General features: G+C 47.3%; 6 protein-coding genes across 6 annotated transcripts; 3 read left to right on the forward strand and 3 right to left on the reverse strand.

The window, feature by feature from the left end:
- Positions 1-430: 430 nt before the first annotated feature.
- BDCG_17573 (uncharacterized protein) lies at positions 431-640 on the reverse strand (the record flags this gene model as incomplete). Its single annotated transcript, XM_045426678.1, has 1 exon — positions 431-640. One exon carries the CDS (start codon positions 638-640, stop codon positions 431-433), a length of 210 nt encoding a protein of 69 aa, XP_045282186.1.
- Positions 641-1,901: 1,261 nt separating this feature from the next.
- Positions 1,902-4,650, forward strand: BDCG_07502 (alpha-N-acetylglucosaminidase; the record flags this gene model as incomplete). Its single annotated transcript, XM_045423288.1, has 5 exons — positions 1,902-1,931; positions 1,990-2,267; positions 2,345-2,493; positions 2,551-4,491; positions 4,541-4,650. 5 exons carry the CDS (start codon positions 1,902-1,904, stop codon positions 4,648-4,650), a joined length of 2,508 nt encoding a protein of 835 aa, XP_045278715.1.
- A 5,431-nt stretch (positions 4,651-10,081) lies between these two features.
- BDCG_07504 (alcohol dehydrogenase IV) lies at positions 10,082-14,511 on the forward strand. Its single transcript, XM_045423289.1, has 7 exons — positions 10,082-10,475; positions 10,584-10,749; positions 10,861-11,144; positions 11,308-11,369; positions 11,440-11,946; positions 12,078-12,156; positions 12,221-14,511. Exons 1-7 carry the CDS (start codon positions 10,382-10,384, stop codon positions 12,277-12,279), a joined length of 1,251 nt encoding a protein of 416 aa, XP_045278716.1. The 5' UTR covers positions 10,082-10,381; the 3' UTR covers positions 12,280-14,511.
- On the reverse strand, positions 11,313-14,131 carry BDCG_07505 (FAD dependent oxidoreductase). The gene is made up of 2 exons (XM_045423290.1): positions 13,769-14,131; positions 11,313-13,646 (listed from the first exon to the last, which is right to left on the reverse strand). The coding sequence occupies exons 1-2, from the start codon at positions 13,889-13,891 to the stop codon at positions 12,480-12,482; spliced, it is 1,290 nt and encodes a 429-aa protein (XP_045278717.1). The 5' UTR covers positions 13,892-14,131; the 3' UTR covers positions 11,313-12,479.
- On the reverse strand, positions 14,259-17,398 carry BDCG_07506 (Vps52/Sac2 family protein). The gene is made up of 6 exons (XM_045423291.1): positions 16,642-17,398; positions 16,531-16,577; positions 16,101-16,451; positions 15,738-16,032; positions 14,766-15,667; positions 14,259-14,651 (listed from the first exon to the last, which is right to left on the reverse strand). The coding sequence occupies exons 1-6, from the start codon at positions 17,192-17,194 to the stop codon at positions 14,610-14,612; spliced, it is 2,190 nt and encodes a 729-aa protein (XP_045278718.1). The 5' UTR covers positions 17,195-17,398; the 3' UTR covers positions 14,259-14,609.
- A 230-nt stretch (positions 17,399-17,628) lies between these two features.
- Positions 17,629-19,487, forward strand: BDCG_07507 (eukaryotic translation initiation factor 5A-2). Its single transcript, XM_045423292.1, has 4 exons — positions 17,629-18,069; positions 18,422-18,688; positions 18,770-18,902; positions 18,991-19,487. Exons 1-4 carry the CDS (start codon positions 18,052-18,054, stop codon positions 19,056-19,058), a joined length of 486 nt encoding a protein of 161 aa, XP_045278719.1. The 5' UTR covers positions 17,629-18,051; the 3' UTR covers positions 19,059-19,487.
- The last annotated feature ends 173 nt before the right edge of the window (positions 19,488-19,660 follow it).

Raw genomic sequence — 19,660 nt, forward strand, 5'->3', positions numbered from 1 at the left:
TAGTGAAGTTCATAGATTTATCTTCTTTAAAAATACTCATTTCTCTATACTATTTCTTAAAGTTCTTAACTAACTCTATCAAAGATATGACATCTTTATCATGTCAGATATTCTTAGCTCATGCTTGTATATAATCTGCATCAATAGCTAGATTCACATTTAAGAAGTCTTTCTTCAAGTTGAATTATTCAGCTATATTCATCTCTTTAATATTATCTTCAATGAGTGATCAGTTATTTAATCACTTTTCTATATCTCTATTTTTCAGTGCTTTGCAGAGATCATGATATCAGATTCTCACATTATCTTGATAATCTGTGATTGTGAGTGAGAGTTAATCTCTTAATAAATGAATAATCTTCTTCATATTATCATTCTCACTGTATACATGTTATAGCTCTGTGACATTCACTGTTCTTCATATAACATCTCATATCTTTGTCATATCTTCATTCAATTTCTCATATTTTATATATTTGATTTTCCATGCAGTGATCTTGATATTATATGCTATTTTAACCTTCACAGTGACTTTATCTGAATACTCAGGTTTTAGAGATTCTTCTAGTTCAGAGAAGATATCAGATTTGTCAAGATTAATGAAGTCTGATATCTTCTTGTTCTTTGCATATTCTAGCATATGCTTGTATCAAAGTTTTCAATCTTCAGAAATGCTAAGATGTACAGTTGTACTAGACATTGTCTTGTCTGTTATATCAGTCAAGTATTTCAGATAGATATGATCAGAATTCAAAGTATATAACAGTCAAGTATATCAGAATGTATATGAGTGAGAATCTATCTTCTCATTTTAAATAATAGGTATCAGTTTGAATAAAAATTGAAATCAGTGATTAATCATCTCAGTTCAAATGATAGTTATCAGTTTGAATGAGAATTGAAATCAGTGTATAATCATCTCAGTTCAAATGATTGTTATCAAATTCAAATGAGAATTGAAATCAGTGTATCACACTTCTCTTCAGATGCTGCTTACTGAGAATCAGGTATAACAGTTGAGTAGATCAGACTGTATACAAATGAGAATCAATCTTCTCAGTTCAAATGATTGTTGTCAAATTCAAATGAGGATTGAGATCAGTGTATCACGCTTCTCTTCAGATGCTGCTTATCAGGAATCAGGTATAACAGTCAAGTAGATTGAATTATATACAAATGAGAATCAATCTTCTCAGTTTGAATGATTGTTGTCAAATTTGAATGAGGATTGAGATCAGTGTATCACGCTTCTCTTCAGATGCTGCTTACCAGGCTCATAACTGTTGGATTGAGTGTCATGGATGAATATGTTGAAGACATATGAATCTTATTTGTATCAAGATCTGCTTGTTATATTATCTGTACACTATCTAATATATCTATTTCATACAAAAGATAGAGCTATTTATAGTAAAATATATGTGCGAGCCAAGAGAGCTAGCATAAGCGAGTATTAGACGAGTGTTGTAGGCTACTGGGGCAAAAGAGCTCAATCACCACCAGCGCACTGCTGGTAGAAGGGCCGACCAACCGCGGGACCCCCAACAGAAATATTGTAGTAATACGATGTTGGTGGCGTTCAGTAGTGTATAACCTCTTTTTCCTGACAGATAGCTCCGGCCCCTTTTGGACTTGTTTCATGTTCCCCACCATTTCCTCCCCGAAAACCCTGCGTTGTTGGACAGTCTTTTTTGACCGTCTTCTTGGATCTCAGTTCGGGTTTTGAACCCCTGTACTAGTGTCACGGGCCGAGAATTTCGGAGAATTAAGTATTTGATGACAGCTGCGTTGAGGTGTAACCAGAGAAGTTAAATGCGACTGTTCCTTTCTGGACGATACGACGCAATCCACAATCTTCTGGCGTTGATTGTCGCCGTCCCACCGTTCCATGGAAGTTCACCATGCGAGATTTCCAAGCGCTACGAGATTTCGTATGTGTATAAAGTCAACGGTGGGCGATGGAAATGATTTTGAATTTTCAACAAATAGGTGTCGCCGATAGAGGCATCAGTTCAAACCATGAGATTGCTTGGGCCCTTGATCCTTCTCAGCGCGATTTTCGTCGAGGCAGCCGACAGGCATGCTACAGATGGATTAACCCGCTTCCTGGAGAGGCGCCTACCAAACCATGTCAATGACTTCAAGTTCTCCCTCGTTGGTCCTATGCGGACGTCAGATGACTGGACTAATGATAAATATACCGTTTTTACTGGCTGCAATGGGAAGATAAATGTTCAAGCCAACTCGCTGAGTGGTCTCTTCCAAGGGTAACTCCCAATCCAGTGCGCTTTCTTCAATTATTACAGCATACAGTCGTTAGAAGTTTGCTAATATCTATATTTAGGCTCCACCGCTATTTGTCTGACGTTGTCCATGTTGACATTTTCTGGTTTATTGGCAATCGTCTTTCCCTTGCGCCCCGAAAGTTGCCAAAGCTCGATAAGCCCTTGAAGGGCGAGAGTTCTATTCCGTGGAGATACCATCTTAACACAGGTATGTATAATCTCTTCAGCCTAACAAGTGATGCTAGTATTGACAATGTCATATAAGTGACCTTCAGTTATGCAACTCCCTGGTGGACATGGGAGGATTGGGAGCTCGAGCTGGACTGGTTGGCGATTCGCGGTGTCAACCTTCCATTGGCGTGGACGGGGTACGAGAAGATCCTGATAAGCGTGTTCCAGGAGGCCGGGTTCACAGACGACGATATCCGAAGCTTCATCAGCGGCCCGGCGTATCTGGCATGGAATCGCTTTGGAAACCTCCAAGGGTCATGGGGAGGCGGTAACACGCCATTCAAATGGTACGACGCCCAGTTTGAGCTCCAAAAGAAGATCCTTGCTCGGATGTCCGAGCTGGGGATGACACCTATTTTGCCCGCATTCCCCGGCTATGTGCCCCGTGCTGTCACCCGCGTGCTCCCGGACGCTCAGGTTGTCAATGCCTCGCAATGGGCGGAGATCAATCCGAAATACACCAATACGACATTCCTTCAGCCGTTTGACCCCCATACCGTCCGCCTACAAAAGAGCTTCATCTCGAAAAGCATCGAAGCTTATGGAAATGTCACGCACTTCTACACTCTAGACCAGTTCAACGAGATGATCCCGAGCTCCGGAGACCCCAAGTTTCTGCGCAAAGTATCTGAGACCACAATGGAGGCTATTAAATCTGTTGACCCGGAGGCTACGTGGGTAATGCAAGGGTGGCTGTTTTATATCTTCGCTGATTACTGGACAACCGAAAGAATTGAAGCATATCTGTCTGCAGGCAAGAAATTCCGTGATATGTTGATCTTGGATTTATTCGCAGAGTCGTTCCCGGTTTGGAAGAAGACCAAAGGTTTCTTTGGTAAAGCGTTTGTGTGGTGCCAGGTCCAAGAATTTGGTGGAAATCATGGATTATACGGCCATGTTGCGAACATAACCGAGGGACCTGCTGAAGCAATGGCACAACATCCAAATATGGTTGGAGTTGGCAACGCCGGTGAGGGCCAGTCCGGAAATGAGATCGTCTTTAGCTTGCTGCTCGACCAAGGCTGGTCCAAAACTGCGCTGGATCCAGAACAGTATTTCCATGACTGGGTTACCCGCCGTTACTCCAGCCACGAAAGAACAGTCCCCAGTGAGCTCTACGAAGCCTGGCAGCTTCTACGTCTTTCCGCCTACAATAACACCAACTTGGTGGATGCCCCGCTTCTGCCGCATGCTCTCTTCGCTGCATCACCATCGATCAATGCGAAGATGCCAATGCTGTTCATTGAGGGACTTCTCTACGATCCCGCCGATATGCTCAAGGCCTGGGGACTGATGATAAAGGGGGCTCTCTTTGGGGATTCCTCCTACCAATATGATATAGTTGACGTCACTCGCCAAGTGCTATCCGACGCATTCACATTGGTACTTCAAGACCTCAAAGTGAAATACAAGGGCGGCGCGCCAGCCTCCGTATTCATGCCCATCGGTGACAAGCTCCTCATTATCCTCAAAGCGCTGGATGCCGTTCTATCGATGAACGAGAATTTCTGGCTGTCCAGCTGGATCTCAGCCGCCCGGGCTAGTGCTGGCGATGAGTCCGAAGCTGCAGACTTCTTCGAACACAACGCCCGCAACCAGATCACTATCTGGGGATCAGAGGTTGGGGTTCTTGATGACTATGCGCAGAAACAATGGGCCGGCTTGGTATCGGGATATTATACTCCCCGCTGGCGCATGTTCTTAGAGTATCTGAAGGACACTCCGGCGAGTCAGTATAACGACACAGTTCTCAAGGAGAAGCTGATCCCCTTTGAGATGGAATGGATCTCCCGGAAATCTGGGGCTTCGATTCAGACTGAAAAGCCTACAAAGGAGCTCAAGGCTGTGCTAGGCGACTTGCAGAAGGATTTGGACTTCGTTTTTAACCTGGGTTCATTGCGGAGTGATAAACAATTCTTTCAGGGGCTACCTATCTACATTCTAGCCACTCAAGTACTGAATTTCATCGATCGATGTGAGGTGGACAACAAAAAAAAAAAAATGTACTTAATATTATTAGCTAGACGGAATCGACTTCGAACCCCCAGAGGTTATCAGCTACACACGCAAGCCTCAAAAAATAATTCACCTAGGGAAAAGCTCCCTATGTAATAGTATTGCAGATATCACTTAATCCATACCATCAGACCCGTGTTTGCAACAGCTCCATCTGCATGCAGTTGTCTTTCTCCAGGGGGTCTCATGTCATTTTTGCTGGCAATATATCGCCCTTGACCGGGAGGGGTGGTGTGGGTGTGGTGCATTAATCGCCGGGATGTATTTGTCAATCACCTCGTTTCTTCATCAATCCACGCCCTTTTTTTTTTTTCGCTTTCCGCTCTCCCCCTGCATATCACTCCGCGCTTGGCTTTCCCACACTCCGCCACCCCACCCCGCTCCGCCCTGTGAACGACAAAAGACAAATATCCACTGGCCATGGCGGTAAAGGTAGGTAATGTACAGTACCTTCCTAATTTCCTAATTTCCTATTTTTACTTTTTTAAACAGGATTGTTTCTCATATCTTCCTTTATCCTATCCTAAACCGGTGGAAAGTTTGTAGGAAGTTTATTCGAAATGAGAGAGTTGCAAAGCCCTGATGTCCAAGTCACGTGTTCAGAAAATCGCTGCTTCCCGATTGGGACTAGCCCGTCTCGCGGTCTGAAATTTTCACTCCGGCCAAACTTCGATTTTTTAGTTTTCAATTTTTCTTTTTTCCCTGTCACAATATTTAATCCCGACAAAAAAAATTAAAAAAAAAAAAAAAAGGAACACGACGAAAAAAAAAAAAAAAGAAGAAGAAGAGGACAAAAACAGAGGTTTCACAGCTACTTGTGTGGTCTTCTTTTCCAACAACCCACCCCGTATTCTTCTATCTTTCTATCTTCAACCTCGCCATCTACCGTCTGTCTTTCTCTCTCTCTCTATCTCCTTTCTTCCTCTTCCCTCCCCGCCTTGGTCTTCTGGACAACCACCACCACACACACACACACACACACACACTCCCGTGTCAGCCAGTGCAGTGCATCGTCTCTGTCCTGTATCAACTGTCAGTAACCTATCCCTCTCATCAACCCGCTGTGTGTCCTCATCCAGTGTTGCCTCTGCCTCTCTCTGCCCCCTTCCCCTTGTCGAAAATACTCGTACCCGGCCAAAAAAACAATTGAAAACTCCCGCCTCACCTGAAAAGAAAGCTCTCACACGGGATCTATCTGGTGAGTCCTTCATCTCATTGCCCTAAATAGCGCCTCCTAGCCTGTGCTGTGATCCCTCGGGCTTCGTTCTCTCTCTTCTTTGCTTTTTTTTTTTTTTTTTTTCTTTGGTTTCCCCATCACCACAACAACCACAGACCCAACACACTACAGCGGCAGAAGCAGCTATATTATTATCACGGAAAGTCACTGTGCTAACAGATCTTCTCTCTTTTGCCTTGGCAGATCGCACCGTCGATATCCTTCCTTGCTCCTTTGACTCTCAATCCTCCTGATATCGCCAGTGTACGTCGTCGTTTTTCGCCTTGTCGTCCTTGCTACAGCCTCATCCCTCATCCTCCTTTCCTTTGCTGGTCAGACCTCCCCAAAAAAAAAAAAAAAAAAAAAAATCCCACAAAGCAAAAACATTCGCCTCTCACCTTCCCAACTTCTTCAAAGAAACCCTTTGCCAGTCATAACTTTTTTCTTTACGCCCTGATTTACCTCTGTCCATCAGCTCACATTGCTTCTTCCCACACTCTAGATCTCAGAAGAAGAAGAAAAATAAAAATAAAAAAGGACATCCATCTCCATCGTCAACATGTCTGCCGCTGAAGTATCATCCGCTCCCGTCCCAGAGACCAACCCCGTGGAATCGTCGACCAATGGCACCACCGTCAACACAAACGTTGCAAACGACGCTGCCGGAGATGGCAGCGAAACGCCCAACTCCGCTGCTCCCAGCACCACCCAGCCACATTCTGCCTCCCTCTACGTCGGAGAATTAGACTCTTCCGTCACCGAAGCTATGCTTTTCGAACTCTTCTCCTCCATCGGCCAAGTCGCCTCCATTCGTGTGTGCCGTGACGCCGTCACCAGACGTTCTCTGGGCTATGCCTATGTCAACTACAACAACACCGCCGATGGTGAACGTGCTCTCGAAGACCTCAACTACACGCTGATCAAGGGAAAACCCTGCCGGATTATGTGGTCCCAGCGAGATCCTGCCCTGCGCAAGACCGGCCAGGGTAATGTCTTCATCAAGAACTTGGATACTGCTATTGACAACAAGGCTCTTCACGACACCTTCGCCGCTTTCGGTAACATTCTCAGCTGCAAAGTCGCCCAGGACGAGTTCGGTAACTCCAAGGGCTATGGCTTCGTCCACTACGAAACTGCTGAAGCTGCCACCAACGCCATCAAACACGTTAACGGTATGCTGTTGAACGAGAAGAAGGTCTTCGTCGGCCACCACATCGCCAAGAAGGATCGCCAGAGCAAATTCGAGGAGATGAAAGCCAACTTCACCAACGTATACGTCAAGAACTTGGATACCGAGGTCACCAATGAAGAGTTCCGGGAGCTGTTTGGGAAATACGGCGATATCACCTCCGCATCAATTACCCACGACAGCGAGACTGGAAAGAGCAGAGGGTTCGGTTTCGTGAACTTTGTCAAGCATGAGAGCGCTGCCGCCGCTGTCGAAGAGCTAAATGACAAGGAATTCAAGGGCCAAAAACTCTACGTTGGCCGCGCGCAGAAGAAGCACGAGCGGGAGGAGGAGCTGCGCAAGCAGCACGAGGCCGCTCGTGTCGAAAAAGCATCCAAATACCAGGGTGTTAATCTCTACGTCAAGAACTTGACTGACGACATCGATGATGAGAAACTCCGGGACCTCTTTATTGGCTTCGGAAACATTACATCTGCTAGAGTTATGCGTGACACTATTGCGGATGCCGGCTCTGAATCTGAGAAGGAAAAGGAGATCTCCAACAAGGAGAACGTGAAGGAAGAGGCTAAGAAGGAGTCCGCTGAAGAAGAATCCTCTGACAAGAGCGATAAAGCTGAGAAATCCGATAGCAAGAAGACTCTCGAGAAGAAGCTTGGAAAGAGCAAGGGCTTTGGTTTCGTCTGCTTCAGCAATCCTGATGAAGCGTCCAAGGCTGTCACGGAGATGAACCAGCGCATGGTCAATGGCAAACCTCTATACGTTGCACTTGCTCAACGGAAGGATGTGCGCAAAAGCCAGGTACGCACCTTAAGATTATGAACCGCTCTTGGTTTATCTATATATACATTTATCATCCGCTAACGTTTATCACCCGTTCAGCTCGAGGCAAGCATTCAAGCCCGTAATACCATCCGACAACAGCAGGTTGCTGCCGCCGCAGGAATGTCCCAGCCAGTAAGTTTTGTGACTTTTCATACCACCACCGCTTGTACGAGTTCCTGTTTATTCTGATTGTCCTTAACAGTTCATGCAGCCCGCTGTCTACTATCCACCAGGCCAGCAAGGATTCATTCCTGCCAACGCTGGACAACGCGGTGGTATGGCCTTTGGTCAGCAACCTGGAATGGTCCTTCCCGGTATGCCGGGCGGTCGCCCTGGTCAATTCGCTGGCGGATTCCCAGGACAGCAAGGCGGACGCGGTATTAACCCCAACCAACAACTGCCCCCAAATGCCTTTGGCATGGGTGCCCAGGGACTCCCCATGGGTGCGCTCCAGGGCCCTGGCGGACTACCAAACGGTCTCAGCTACCCTCAAGCTATTGCTCAAGTCCAAGCGTCATTCGGACGGGGCGGCGGCGGTCGTGGCCAGGCTCCTGGCATGCAGGGTATGCCTCCAAGTATGGGTAATGCACCAGGCATGCGCGCTGGCGGTCAAGCTTTCACACAGGGTCGTGGCATGCCACCCCAACAAGGGGTTGCCCGTCCCGGACAAGCTGGCCGTGGAGCTGGCCCAGCCCAAGGAATGCCACCCCGTGATGAGTCTGCCGGCGGTCCAACCCTTAACCTCCAGGCCTTGAGTGCCGCCCCTCCTGCCCAACAAAAACAAATGCTTGGTGAAGCCATCTACCCCAAGATCCAAGCCCAACAACCTGAGCTGGCTGGCAAGATCACTGGTATGCTTTTGGAAATGGACAATGCTGAACTACTTAGTTTGTAAGTTTCAATCCCTTCTCGCGACCCGACTATGCATCATCAATGTCGCATGAACAGTATACTAATGCTATCACCACTTATAATAGGGTCGACGATGAGGCTGCACTCCGCGCCAAGGTCGATGAGGCTATCAATGTTTATGACGAATATATGAAGAGCAAAGGTGGTGAAGGTGAAGCTGCGGACGCATCCAAACACCCAAAGGAAGCGGTGAAAGATAGCAAGACAGAAGAGACGAAATCGTAATCCCCATGTATTTCCTTATGTTTCTTCTCTATTTTACGTTTCTTTCTTTCGATGGCTCGTTTAAATTGGGAGGGCCGGGATGGTTTTAAGCAGGTGTTAGCGACAACAAAAAAGCTGCCCATTTAAATGGTTTTTCTTTTTCATGTATTTGTCACCCGCTTTTTATAAAGAACTCCCCCGCGGTCCCCCTGACTGATTTGTTCATGTCTTTTTGCCTCACTTTTGTTCGAAATTTTTTATTCTTCTTTTACGTGATTTATGAGTATGTTATGGTTTTTTTTTATTCTATTATTATTACTATTTCATTTCATTTCATTTCCCTTTCCTCGGATGGTATGGGACGGTATGTATGTGTCTATCTTAAACCTTTTTGTATTGGGGCATCCCGCATGCCTTTCTCTCTTTCTGACTCTGAGTTCCTCTCCGTGGCTATCTCGTTTACGAGCCAATCCCCCCGCCATTCATGCTTCTGCCTCAACGTTCTCGCCTTCTTATCACCTCCAGTGATATCTACATCCATCCGTGTTCTTTTTATTTTAGTCCTCCCCTTTTACTCCCCCTCACGTCGTCCTCTCCTACTACTCCACATCCTTGGTTCGCCATCTGTTCTTCTCTCCTCATTCTATTTTCTTTACCTACCTAAATTGATATCCAAAGGCTCGGAAAAAGTTGTTTCTTGCGTTCCCTCATATCCTATCTTATTTTAACTCCTTAACTCCCTCTCGCTACACACACTCTCTCTTATTTTCCCGGCACTAGAGAATTATGAAGAGTAGACAATATGGAAAGTGATTTGTGAAGAAGAGAAGAGATAGCAAAAAGTATTTTACTATTACTCTGGCTTGTACCTGAAATTTGTTCTGCTTCAAGTGTGATTTTGATTTTAAAATGCGTGATTATCAGACATCTAAGTATTGTTCTTCTCTTCCTTTTCCTCCCATTTTCTACTTCAACCTGGGAGGTTTGTCTTTCTTTCCTTTTATTTCCCTGTCTTTTTATATTTTTCTCTAAATCAAAGGTAAGAAAAACTTGTTTTCCTCAATGCCTCCTCTGCATCCATGTTATGCTTGCTTTAGTTTGTTCATGTCCTGTACATTAAAGAGCGGTTTATGTATGTTGCGAAAGGGTGTGCTCTCAATTTAGATATCTGAATATATATATATATATATATTTATTACTTCCATGTTCTACCCCTCCTTTTTGTATCATTTCTCTTTCTTTCCATGAGAGAACCGGTTTACAATCCATGCTTACCCTGTTATTCAGGGTCAAATATCAGCACAGCTGTGAGTATTGCGTAGACCTGTTAAAACAGAGCCGAAGTTCGCGTTCATGACATTTTAAGCTTTCATCGCGATCTCGGCTCTTGTGCGCATAACCTCGAACTTTTGAACACCCGGGGAAATGAGGTTCGAATTTAGAGAATTAATTCCATCCAACCCAGCTCACCACAAGACGACAAGCAACTGAAAATATTCAAACATCATGTCTCCCCTCATCATGCAAGGCAGTAGCGTTGACAGCACGCTTCACGGAGCATATACCGCCTCCCCAACCAAGTACATGCTCTACGGTCGAGGTAAGTGAATCTCGATCGTATTTCCGTTCATTATCTATAAGCCCATACTATACATATATATATATATGTGCACCAAAGCAGACTAGAAAACTAATTATGAGAACACAGGATGCATCACCTCTCTTCCAACCGTTATCGCCAATCTCGGTGCGTCAAAAGCGTTCATCATCACCGGCAAATCTCTGCGTGAGAAAACGCCAGTGATCAGCTCTATTGAGGCGATATTGGGTGATGCGCATCATGCCGGCACGTATAGCGGGGTACGGGAGCATGCGTGCGTGCCTTCAAATCCAACGAGCCTATTTGGTGCCTCATATGCATAATTGTTTGGTGCAGGAGACAAAGCAAACGATACTTTAACACTAACCAAAATATCCCCAGATAGTCCCGTGGCCGACATCGAGGCCGCTGTCGCGGCCGTTAGGGAATCCGGTGCTGACGTGCTGCTCTCCGTCGGTGGCGGGTCGCCCATCGATGCTGCCAAAGCTGTCGCATATCATTTGTACAAAGAAAATGCGAAGGGTGGGCAAGGCAAGGCGGAAGCGAAATGGATACCCAGCATTGCAGTGCCGACCACGCTGAGCGTGGCGGAGACTACGAAGAACGCCGGGTTTACGAGTGCAGATGGGAGCAAGGTTGCGGTTGCGGACGTGGAGTTGGTGCCGAAGGGTTAGTTGTATGCATTGTTTATTTTTATTTTTTTTATTTTTTTATTTTTTTTGGGGGGGGGCTTCATTCAACGTTCTTCTTCGAGTGGGGAGGAAGGATGGAGAAGAAAATTCCCACGCCTGGAAAACTATTAAATTTAACACACGTATAAAAAAAAATTTAGCTGTGATATATGACGGGGATATTGCGCTACATACACCCCCCCGGCTATGGCTAAGTTCCGCCGCATGTTCCCCCCCCCCCCCCCTTTCCTTCTCTACATTTACATTTATAGGATGTTAACCCCATTCCACAGATCCGCGCCCTCGATCACGCCCTCGAACTCCTCTACAACCCCTCCGCCCCCGAAGTCCCAACGAAACGGCTAGCCCTCTCCTCGCTGACGGACCTCTTCACCCTCCTGCCCCAATGCCACGCCAATCCGCAAGATGCAGATGTCCGCCAACGCCTCTTCCTCGGTGGCTACGCGGCCCTCTTCCCCTTCCAGTTCTCCGGCCCCTTAGGTCTTAGCCATGGCATTGGCCATGCGATTGGCTCGGCGTACGGGATTTCACATGGGATTACGTCGTGTATCAGCTTGGGGAAGGTGATTAGGTTTATGGCGGAGAGGGCGAGGGAAGGGGGTGGTGGTGGTGAGAAGACAGGGATTGGAAAGGTAGGTGAGGCGGTGCAGATTGCGAGGGCGGTCCCGTTTATTCCTGGGTTAAGAGGGACGGGCGATGTAGTCAAGGATGCACTTTTGGTGGCGGAGGCGGTGGAAGGGTTGGTTGTGAAATTGGGCTTGGGGACTGGGTTGGCTGATGTATGTTTTGTTTTGTTTTGTTCTTTCCCCATGTTATCTCCATTAATGTTTCCATCTGGGGCATAATTTTGTGGATGCCGTTGTTGCGAGGAGAGAGGGGATTGTAGGCTTACTGTGTTTTGGCTACATAGTATAACGTCAAGCCTGGTGAGGAAGAGGCTATCACAATTCGTGCGTTGCGGGACCCGGCACATCCTGATTTGAAAAGCGGTAGGTGCAAGATTCCCTTCTTTGTGTCCTGAGCTGGAATGTCTGATGTAAAGGGTGTTTGTAGTTGCGGAGCTGGTTCGCACAATGTACTCCGCCTCCTCTGATGCTACTACGCGCCTCTAGGTATGGTAAGGTGTCCGTTGCGGGTTTGGTACAGCTATATGAAGAATGCCAAAATTTTCATACACAACAATGCCTCTCAGTTGCTGCGTTAGTTATTCCATACGCAATTCAATACGCAATTCAAATAGGGGTATCTAAATGCATCTCTCCATCTATAATATATCGACAACCCCCTTTAATCCATTTTCATCCACCGCCATCTACCCATACAACAACTCCCCAACCCTCTCCCCAATCGCCAACGCACTCGTCAGCCCAGGACTCTCAATCCCCAACAGATTCACAAACCCCTCAAACCCTTCCTCCTCCCTAATCACAAAATCCCTAAACGCACCCTTATCCTCCCCTTCCTTCCCCGCCAACTTCGGCCTCACTCCGCAGTAATCCAACCCAATCGCCTCCGGCCGTACACCGGGCAAATACTCACGAATTTCCCTCACAGCCTCTTCGAGCCTACCCACGTTCGGCACCAGATCCTCCGGGCCATCAACCCACTCCACATCCGGACCGAACCGTACCTGGCCCGTCATATCCAGCGTAAGATGCGTACCCAACCCTCCCAGCCCCGACTTGGGCGCCGGGTAGAGCAGGGTGCGCGGCTTGGGGCTCGATGCGGCGTAGGAGAAATACGTCCCCTTCGCGTAGGCAGGGTGGACATGGCGGGCGGGCGGGAGGAGCATATTCGAGATAGCGCAGGCGTTATGGCCGGCGGCATTGATGACCGTCTCGGCCGTAATCGTAGTCTCTTCTTCCCCGTCCGCTCCCTCCACCCAGCCCGCTACCTCAGCTTCTCTCCCCGGCCCAGCCGGGCGCGTATATATCCTATACCCCCCACCAGGCCCCATCTTCTCCACCCCGCTCACAGCCGTTAACAATGCAACATCGCCCCCGCCCTCCTCAAACTCCCCATGCAAACGCGCCATAAGCGCATGGCTGTCCACAATGCCCGTGCTGGGACTCTCCAACACGCCCGCCCGCGCCCTCACATCCGGCTCCCGCCTCGCCATCTCCGCCGTTCCCAAAAACCGCGTCGGGACCCCCAGCCGCTCCGCATGCTCATGCAGGCGCTGCAGGCGCTCCCGCTGCTCCGCGTCCTGCGCCAGGATCCACTTCGGCGTGCGCTTGTGGGGGATGTTGTGCGAGGGGCTGGCGCAGAGGCTGTAGAGGAGGTGTTTGCCGCGGATGCAGAGTTGGGTTTTCAGCGAGGCGGGCGGGTAGTAGAGGCCTGCGTGGATGACTTCTGAGTTTCGGCTGGTTGTTTCTGTGCCGAGGGCGGGGTGGCGTTCGAGGAGGATTGTGGTTGTGTTTGGGCGGGTGAGGGCGAGGTGGCGGGCGATGGAGAGGCCGATTATGCCGCCGCCGATTACCTGTTTATTGTTACTTGAGTTAGGGCGGTTTTGTGATTGCGGTTGGGATTTATGGCTGTTTGATGATGGTGATGATGATGATGATGATGATGATGATGATGATGATGATGATGGGTGCTGACCGCGTGTGTGAAATCAGTATTGGTAGCTGTGCTCGTCGAGAATGATCTTGCCCGTTTCCACTTATTTTTTTGTGTATGCCTGCTTGCATTCGTCCTTGTGGGTGCGAGTGCACGGGGGAGCATTGAGGGTAGATAGACTGCCAAAAAATAATAATATCGGATGATATGACTATCAGGAGTCGTCGGGTGTATAATGAAGGACAAATGGAAATGTGACAAGTGTCAATCTCGTCCCCTTGTGTGTTGGTTACTTGTTGAAGTTTCCTTCTTTTGTAGAGAAGTAGGAAAGGGGGGATGGGGGGATGATGGGTGGGGAGTGCGTTTGCGTTATACACGGTACGGTACGGGATGGGGATGGGGCCGATGGAATGAGCCGAGAAGTTCGGCAATGCGCCCAGCCCAATTTGGTTTAGTTTTCGGCATCGGCATCTTCTGCATCGGGAAATTTGAGGCACGCGCCCCTAACAAGACGGAGGGAAAAGTACGAAGATAAAGAAAAAAGTCACTATTCTATTATGTATTCTGTGGTTGTCTATATCTCTATGTCCTCATCCGCACTGAGTCATTCTATAGTTGGCTTAACATGTCCCATACCGTAAAACAAATTGCCCTAGATATACAGTAAAGAAACGCGATAGAGGTGAAAAAAGAAGCAAGAAACAGGAACATAGGATAAATAAAAGTACACACCCTATTTATTATCATGGGATATATTAGAAAGAAAGAAATGGAAAGAAAAATAAACAAAAATCAACAACACCAATACATCACCATTGTCATCCATTTAGGACAAGAAATCTACAGTCCCCACTGGCCGCATCTCAGCTCCCACCATGGCCCATCACCGCCTCCCCGCCGAATTCTTAATCAACTGATTATAATGCTGTTCGAAACCGTTAGCAAAAGAGTTCACACCATCGATTAACGACCCCGAATAATAATAATAATAATAATAATAATAATAATAATAATAATAAAAACAACAATAAAAACTCACCTCCTTCACCTCCTCCGCCAACCTCCCCTTCGTATCACTTATAATAGTCCCGATCAACGAATAATTACTTGATAGAAATCTCTCCCGGCCCTTTCCATCCCCACCATTCGCCGCCCTCGCTAATTTAATTAACAACGCATCAAATTCCGCCCGTAACCGCGCCAGGCTATTCGAGACAGGCTCATCGTCGCCTGCCTCGCTGCTTAGTGCTAATATGCCCTGTAGGAACTGGCCGAAGCGCTGGGTGAGAAAATGTGGGGCTGATGATGAGGATGAGGAGGAAGTACTGCTTGTGTTTGTGGCGTCTGAGAGGGAGAGGGAGAGGGCGGAGCTGATGTTGCCGGCAGTATTCGCGGCAACGCGTTTGATGGATTCGGTGTTTAGATCCATCACCATCTGGAAACGGGGCCAGAGGAGCATGTTGATCCCGTTGATATAGTTGTCTGCGACGGGGACTTTGCGGCGCTGTAGCTCGAAGGCGAAGTGCTGATTCAGGCGGACGCAGAGCAGGATACCCAAGCAATCGGTCGACGAGTCAATTAGGTGTTTTGTCAGTGTGTGACCGATGGCGAAAACGGGATCGAATATCTCGATTACGCGCCGAGAACTGGTGTGTAGCGACTGCGTTTTTGTGACGAACATTTCGGTTACGAAGGAGTATTCGGCGGAGATGTTATCGATTAGGGCTAGGTTAAAGTTTCGAAAGGGGGTTTCGAGGCCGTGGATTACCGGTTGGGTTTTGGGGTTGACGTTTGTAATTGTGGCTGCTGTTGCATGGCTGGCGTTTTCTTCGGCAAGGTAGGAAGGGAGGGCGGTGCGGTTGGAGGATTTTAAAACGTCCATACGCCGGCCGAGGGCAAAGGGGTCGTAGGTTGGGTTGCGAGCGCCGGGGAATATATTTGCTGTAGACGAATAAGCTTCATTCCTAGACATTATCTACAAAAATAACTTGTTCGAGGAAGGGTGACATACATCCTCTCTGCACGTTCGGGTCACCACCCAGGAGATCATTGCGCTCCGCAGAATGGACTTTAAGCTTCTCCAGTGCCTGTTGGTAACGGGTGAAGTTGGATAGGTAATACCATCTCATTGTGTTGATGTAGGCTTGGATGATCTCGCCTGCGAGAGCTGGGTGGTTTCTAGATAAAAAGCCGTACAAGTCTTTGTATTTAATCAGGGATTGCTGCTGGATAATCTGAGCGTTGATGTTGGGCGATCGAATCGCTTTTATCTGTGCGACCAAGTAATCTCGGATTCGTTCAATGGCCTTGATCCAAAATCTGTGTTAGTGAATGAATGTATACTCATTTGCGTAATATTTAATGGCAGTATCACCTTCGCCTTGAGATCGGATAATAACGGTTTAATATCCTCGACAGCCTTGACATTATTGGCAGGGGATGCGTTTGCTTCGATATAGGCTGATCTAGTCTCAACTTCATTAAGAGCTTTCACCCATTCTTGGCTGATGGGTCCCTCTGAAATCAGACGCACAGCTTTCGGGGATATGCTAACTTCTTCGACTGCTGGGCCGAGTAGCCGTTCAAGATTCCGTCTGTTTCCTAGTTGGGAGTTCAGCTGGGCAGATCGAGATTGTAGCGACTCGATTTCCGCAGAGACTACCCCCAGGTCGGTCCGGAATCTGGACAGGTAGGATTCCACTGATTTCAAAACGTCATCGCAACCCTGGACAGAGTATGCGTTTAGTACTGTCATTGTGATAAAAAGAAAGAAAAAAAAAAAAAATGAGTGAGGTTGAACTTACGCTGATTGCGCTGTGCAGTTCCTGAAACCTATTCCTTTCCTTTTCATCTATACCATATATATTAGCCAAACAGTACTACCCAGTATCAAGCAAGGCACAAACAGGACATACACTGCTCGATAGTCTGGACATCGACGTGTCTTTTGGACTTTCTCTCCTTTTCCCCCCCGACCTCCTTCTGCTGTAAAAATTCCTCCAAACCCAGCTCTCCAAAATCAATATCCTCGACTAGGCATTCCGGCTTGCCAGCAGCAGGTCCATCAGCCGCAGCATGCACGACAGAAATAGTTGGGGTAGTATCTGTATATCCATCTCTCTCAGCCTCGGGCCGTTTCCCGATGATATTGTACAGCACCTCGAGTGGATCTACAACGGCAGAACCAGTAGGATGTTGGTCGAGTTTCGAGCTATTCTGTCTGTGGAGGGAGGAGGAGCCATTAGCCTGGCGCAGGTTACTGGGGAGGGAGGTGGAGGAAGCATTTGGAGTAGTGGCCAGGGAGAGGGAGAGCGAGGAGGATCGAGGACTGAAGGCAGGGCGGTTTGGCTGGGTAGCAGCGGCGAGATGTTGCTGGTGCTGGGAACGGCGGGCGGGAGAGTAGCCGCGAGTGCTGGGGGTCGAAGCACCAGAGGCGGGGGGATGGGCGGAGAAACGGTCCAGCCACATAGTGGTGTTGGGCAGCTAGGCGGGGAGGAGGGGAGGACGGAGCGAGACAGTTGCAGCTGCATAGTATTTAGTAGTAACTAACCACCTACCGTATAGACATATCTAGATAGGGTGGGACATGGTCTGGTGAGTGTCAGGAAGAATTGTCTACAATGTGTACTACTCTACTAGGTGCTAGGGGTTGGGTTGTATATTGAGTATTTGATTGAATGAATTGTATGATGATGTCCCAAAACGGCAAAGCTCGGAAGCGGCCAGATATGTCCGGCTAGCCTCAGCAACCAGAAGCGTAATAATCTTGGCATAAGCAGCAAACACGTGCAAACAGCCCCGAAGCAGCCTAGCGCGGATCCGAGGTCCTTTGTCGGTTGCCCCGCCACTTACATAAGCAGCGCCCTCGTTTTTGTTGCCCGCCACCAACAGAAAAAAGCAAAAAATAAGTCACCAACAAAAGTCCAAGAAAAAAAAGGCAAAAAAAGAGAAGCAAAAAAAGGCTACAGACCTTGTTATTAGCCAGCCAGACTAATCACTAAAATAATAATCATAATAATCATAATTGGAACAGCATGGCTCTGGGTAACCTCTGAGTGGGCGGACGGACGGGCTTGGCTTCAATGAGGCTTTCTGGCGGTCGGTCGCAGGCTGAAATAATTCTCCCGCTAACTCGCCGTTATCATTCTTCGTCTTCTTCGTCTTCTTCTTCTTCTTCTTCTTCTTCTTCTCTCTCTCTCTCTCCCCTCCTCCTCCACTCCTCCGTCGCTTCTCATCTACGCCATCTCGTCTCTCTCTGTTCACTCTGCTTGTCGGCCTCCATTCTCTTTCTCGTAATAACCAGTCCCTTTCCCATCTAATCCACCATGGCCGACGACGCGCAGGTATGTCCTCCCTCCCTTTCCCCTCCATGCTTTTTTGTGGGCTACCTTGCTGTCACCTATTTTTTTTCCCCCTCTCCCCTTCTTCCCTTCTTCCCCGCATCCCAATTGTCATATATATAATATATATATATATATATATATTTATAAAAAAGAAAAAGAACCTGGCAAATCATCCTTTATCTTTTTCTAACCTAAGTAATTGATTCATTGATTCATTGATTCATTGACTCGTTTTCATATACTCAATTACCCCCCACCCCCCCTTCTCCACCAAAAAAGAGAAAAGAGAGAGGAAAAAAAAAAGAAAGAAAGAAAAGAGAAAACCATACTGACCACCATCCCATCTCAACAGCATGAACACACCTTCGAGAGCGCCGACGCCGGCGCTTCCACCACCTACCCGATGCAGTGCTCGGCCCTGAGAAAGAACGGCTACGTCGTCATCAAGGGCCGCCCCTGCAAGATCGTTGAGATGTCCACCTCCAAGACCGGCAAACACGGCCACGCCAAAGTCCACCTGGTCGCCATCGATATCTTCACCTCCAAGAAGCTCGAGGATCTCTGCCCGTCCACCCACAACATGGAGGTCCCCAATGTCTATCGCAAGGAATACCAGCTGGTATGAACTGAATTTCTCTATATCCCAACTGGACCGAGGGGCGTGATATGTGCTAAATACTAATACGCTAATTTACAACAGCTCGACATCACCGACGATAACTTCCTGTCCCTCATGTCCGACGACGGCTCTCTCAAGGACGACGTCAAGCTGCCTGAGGGTGAAGTTGGTGAGAAGATCGAGAGGCTCTTCCGTACTGAGGAAAAGGAAACCAGTATGTTTGATTGCTTTCTTATACCACTTTCGCTTCTCGGCCTCTTGAATTCAACAACACCCTACTAACAACAACACACCTACTACAGACGTCGTCGTCTTGACTGCCATGGGCGAGGAGGTTGCCATGGACGCCAAGGAAGCTCCCCGCTCTTAGATCTAGCTTACAATACAAAGTAGCTTAGTCTCTAAATGTGTTCATGTTTCCGTTTCCTTTTTTAACGTGTTGATGTGTTTGTGTTTTTACTTTATCTACTACTACAAGGCGTGTTTGAAATTTGAAATCCAAAATTTCGTCCCCACATGTTTCATTTTTTTTACCTCTTTTTTTCATTTTTTATTTATCTTTTCTGTTGGCACATGGGATAAAAAAAGATATGGACGATGGCGGCCGGGAAATGGGAAAGGAAGTAAGGGGCAAAAAAAAAAAAAATATAGCAGAAAAAGGATAGCAGAGAAAAACTCACATAGAGCTTTTTCCCATATCATATCTCTCTCAGCTTTTATTGTTGGTTTTTGTGTTTTTTTTGTGTGTTTTTTTTTTTTTTTTTTTTTTTTTTTTTTTTTTTTTTTTTTTTTTTTTTTTTTTACCCATCCTATCCCCCACCTCCCGGCGGATCCCCTCGTTCTTCTTATTCATTTTCTTCCCTTTTGCCAGGGCAGAAAAAAACACACCAATAATGAAAGAAAAAGAGAAAGAAAATGCTACATACACATGGGACAAACTTGGTTTTCTTAATTTTTAATTTTTGACTTGAG

Source organism: Blastomyces dermatitidis (genome assembly GCF_000003525.1).
Source record: "Blastomyces dermatitidis ER-3 genomic scaffold supercont1.9, whole genome shotgun sequence".
Taxonomy (NCBI): domain Eukaryota; kingdom Fungi; phylum Ascomycota; class Eurotiomycetes; order Onygenales; family Ajellomycetaceae; genus Blastomyces; species Blastomyces dermatitidis.

Bases quoted from the DNA above. Each gene is read 5' to 3' on its own strand.
- BDCG_07506 (XM_045423291.1), bottom strand. From the start codon at position 17,194: ATGTGGCTGGACCGTTTCTCCGCCCATCCCCCCGCCTCTGGTGCTTCG. The intron at 16,452-16,530 runs GTAAGTTCAACC...TACTCTGTCCAG, and splicing joins AACTGCACAGCGCAATCAGC to GGTTGCGATGACGTTTTGAA. The intron at 16,033-16,100 runs GTGATACTGCCA...TTTTGGATCAAG, and splicing joins TATCCGATCTCAAGGCGAAG to GCCATTGAACGAATCCGAGA.
- BDCG_07505 (XM_045423290.1), bottom strand. From the start codon at position 13,891: ATGCTCCCCCGTGCACTCGCACCCACAAGGACGAATGCAAGCAGGCAT. The intron at 13,647-13,768 runs GTCAGCACCCAT...AACAATAAACAG, and splicing joins ATACTGATTTCACACACGCG to GTAATCGGCGGCGGCATAAT.
- BDCG_07507 (XM_045423292.1), top strand. The intron at 18,689-18,769 runs GTATGAACTGAA...AATTTACAACAG, and splicing joins ATCGCAAGGAATACCAGCTG to CTCGACATCACCGACGATAA. The intron at 18,903-18,990 runs GTATGTTTGATT...CACCTACTACAG, and splicing joins TACTGAGGAAAAGGAAACCA to ACGTCGTCGTCTTGACTGCC.
- BDCG_07504 (XM_045423289.1), top strand. From the start codon at position 10,382: ATGTCTCCCCTCATCATGCAAGGCAGTAGCGTTGACAGCACGCTTCAC. The intron at 10,476-10,583 runs GTAAGTGAATCT...ATGAGAACACAG, and splicing joins GTACATGCTCTACGGTCGAG to GATGCATCACCTCTCTTCCA. The intron at 10,750-10,860 runs GTGCGTGCCTTC...ATCCCCAGATAG, and splicing joins AGCGGGGTACGGGAGCATGC to TCCCGTGGCCGACATCGAGG.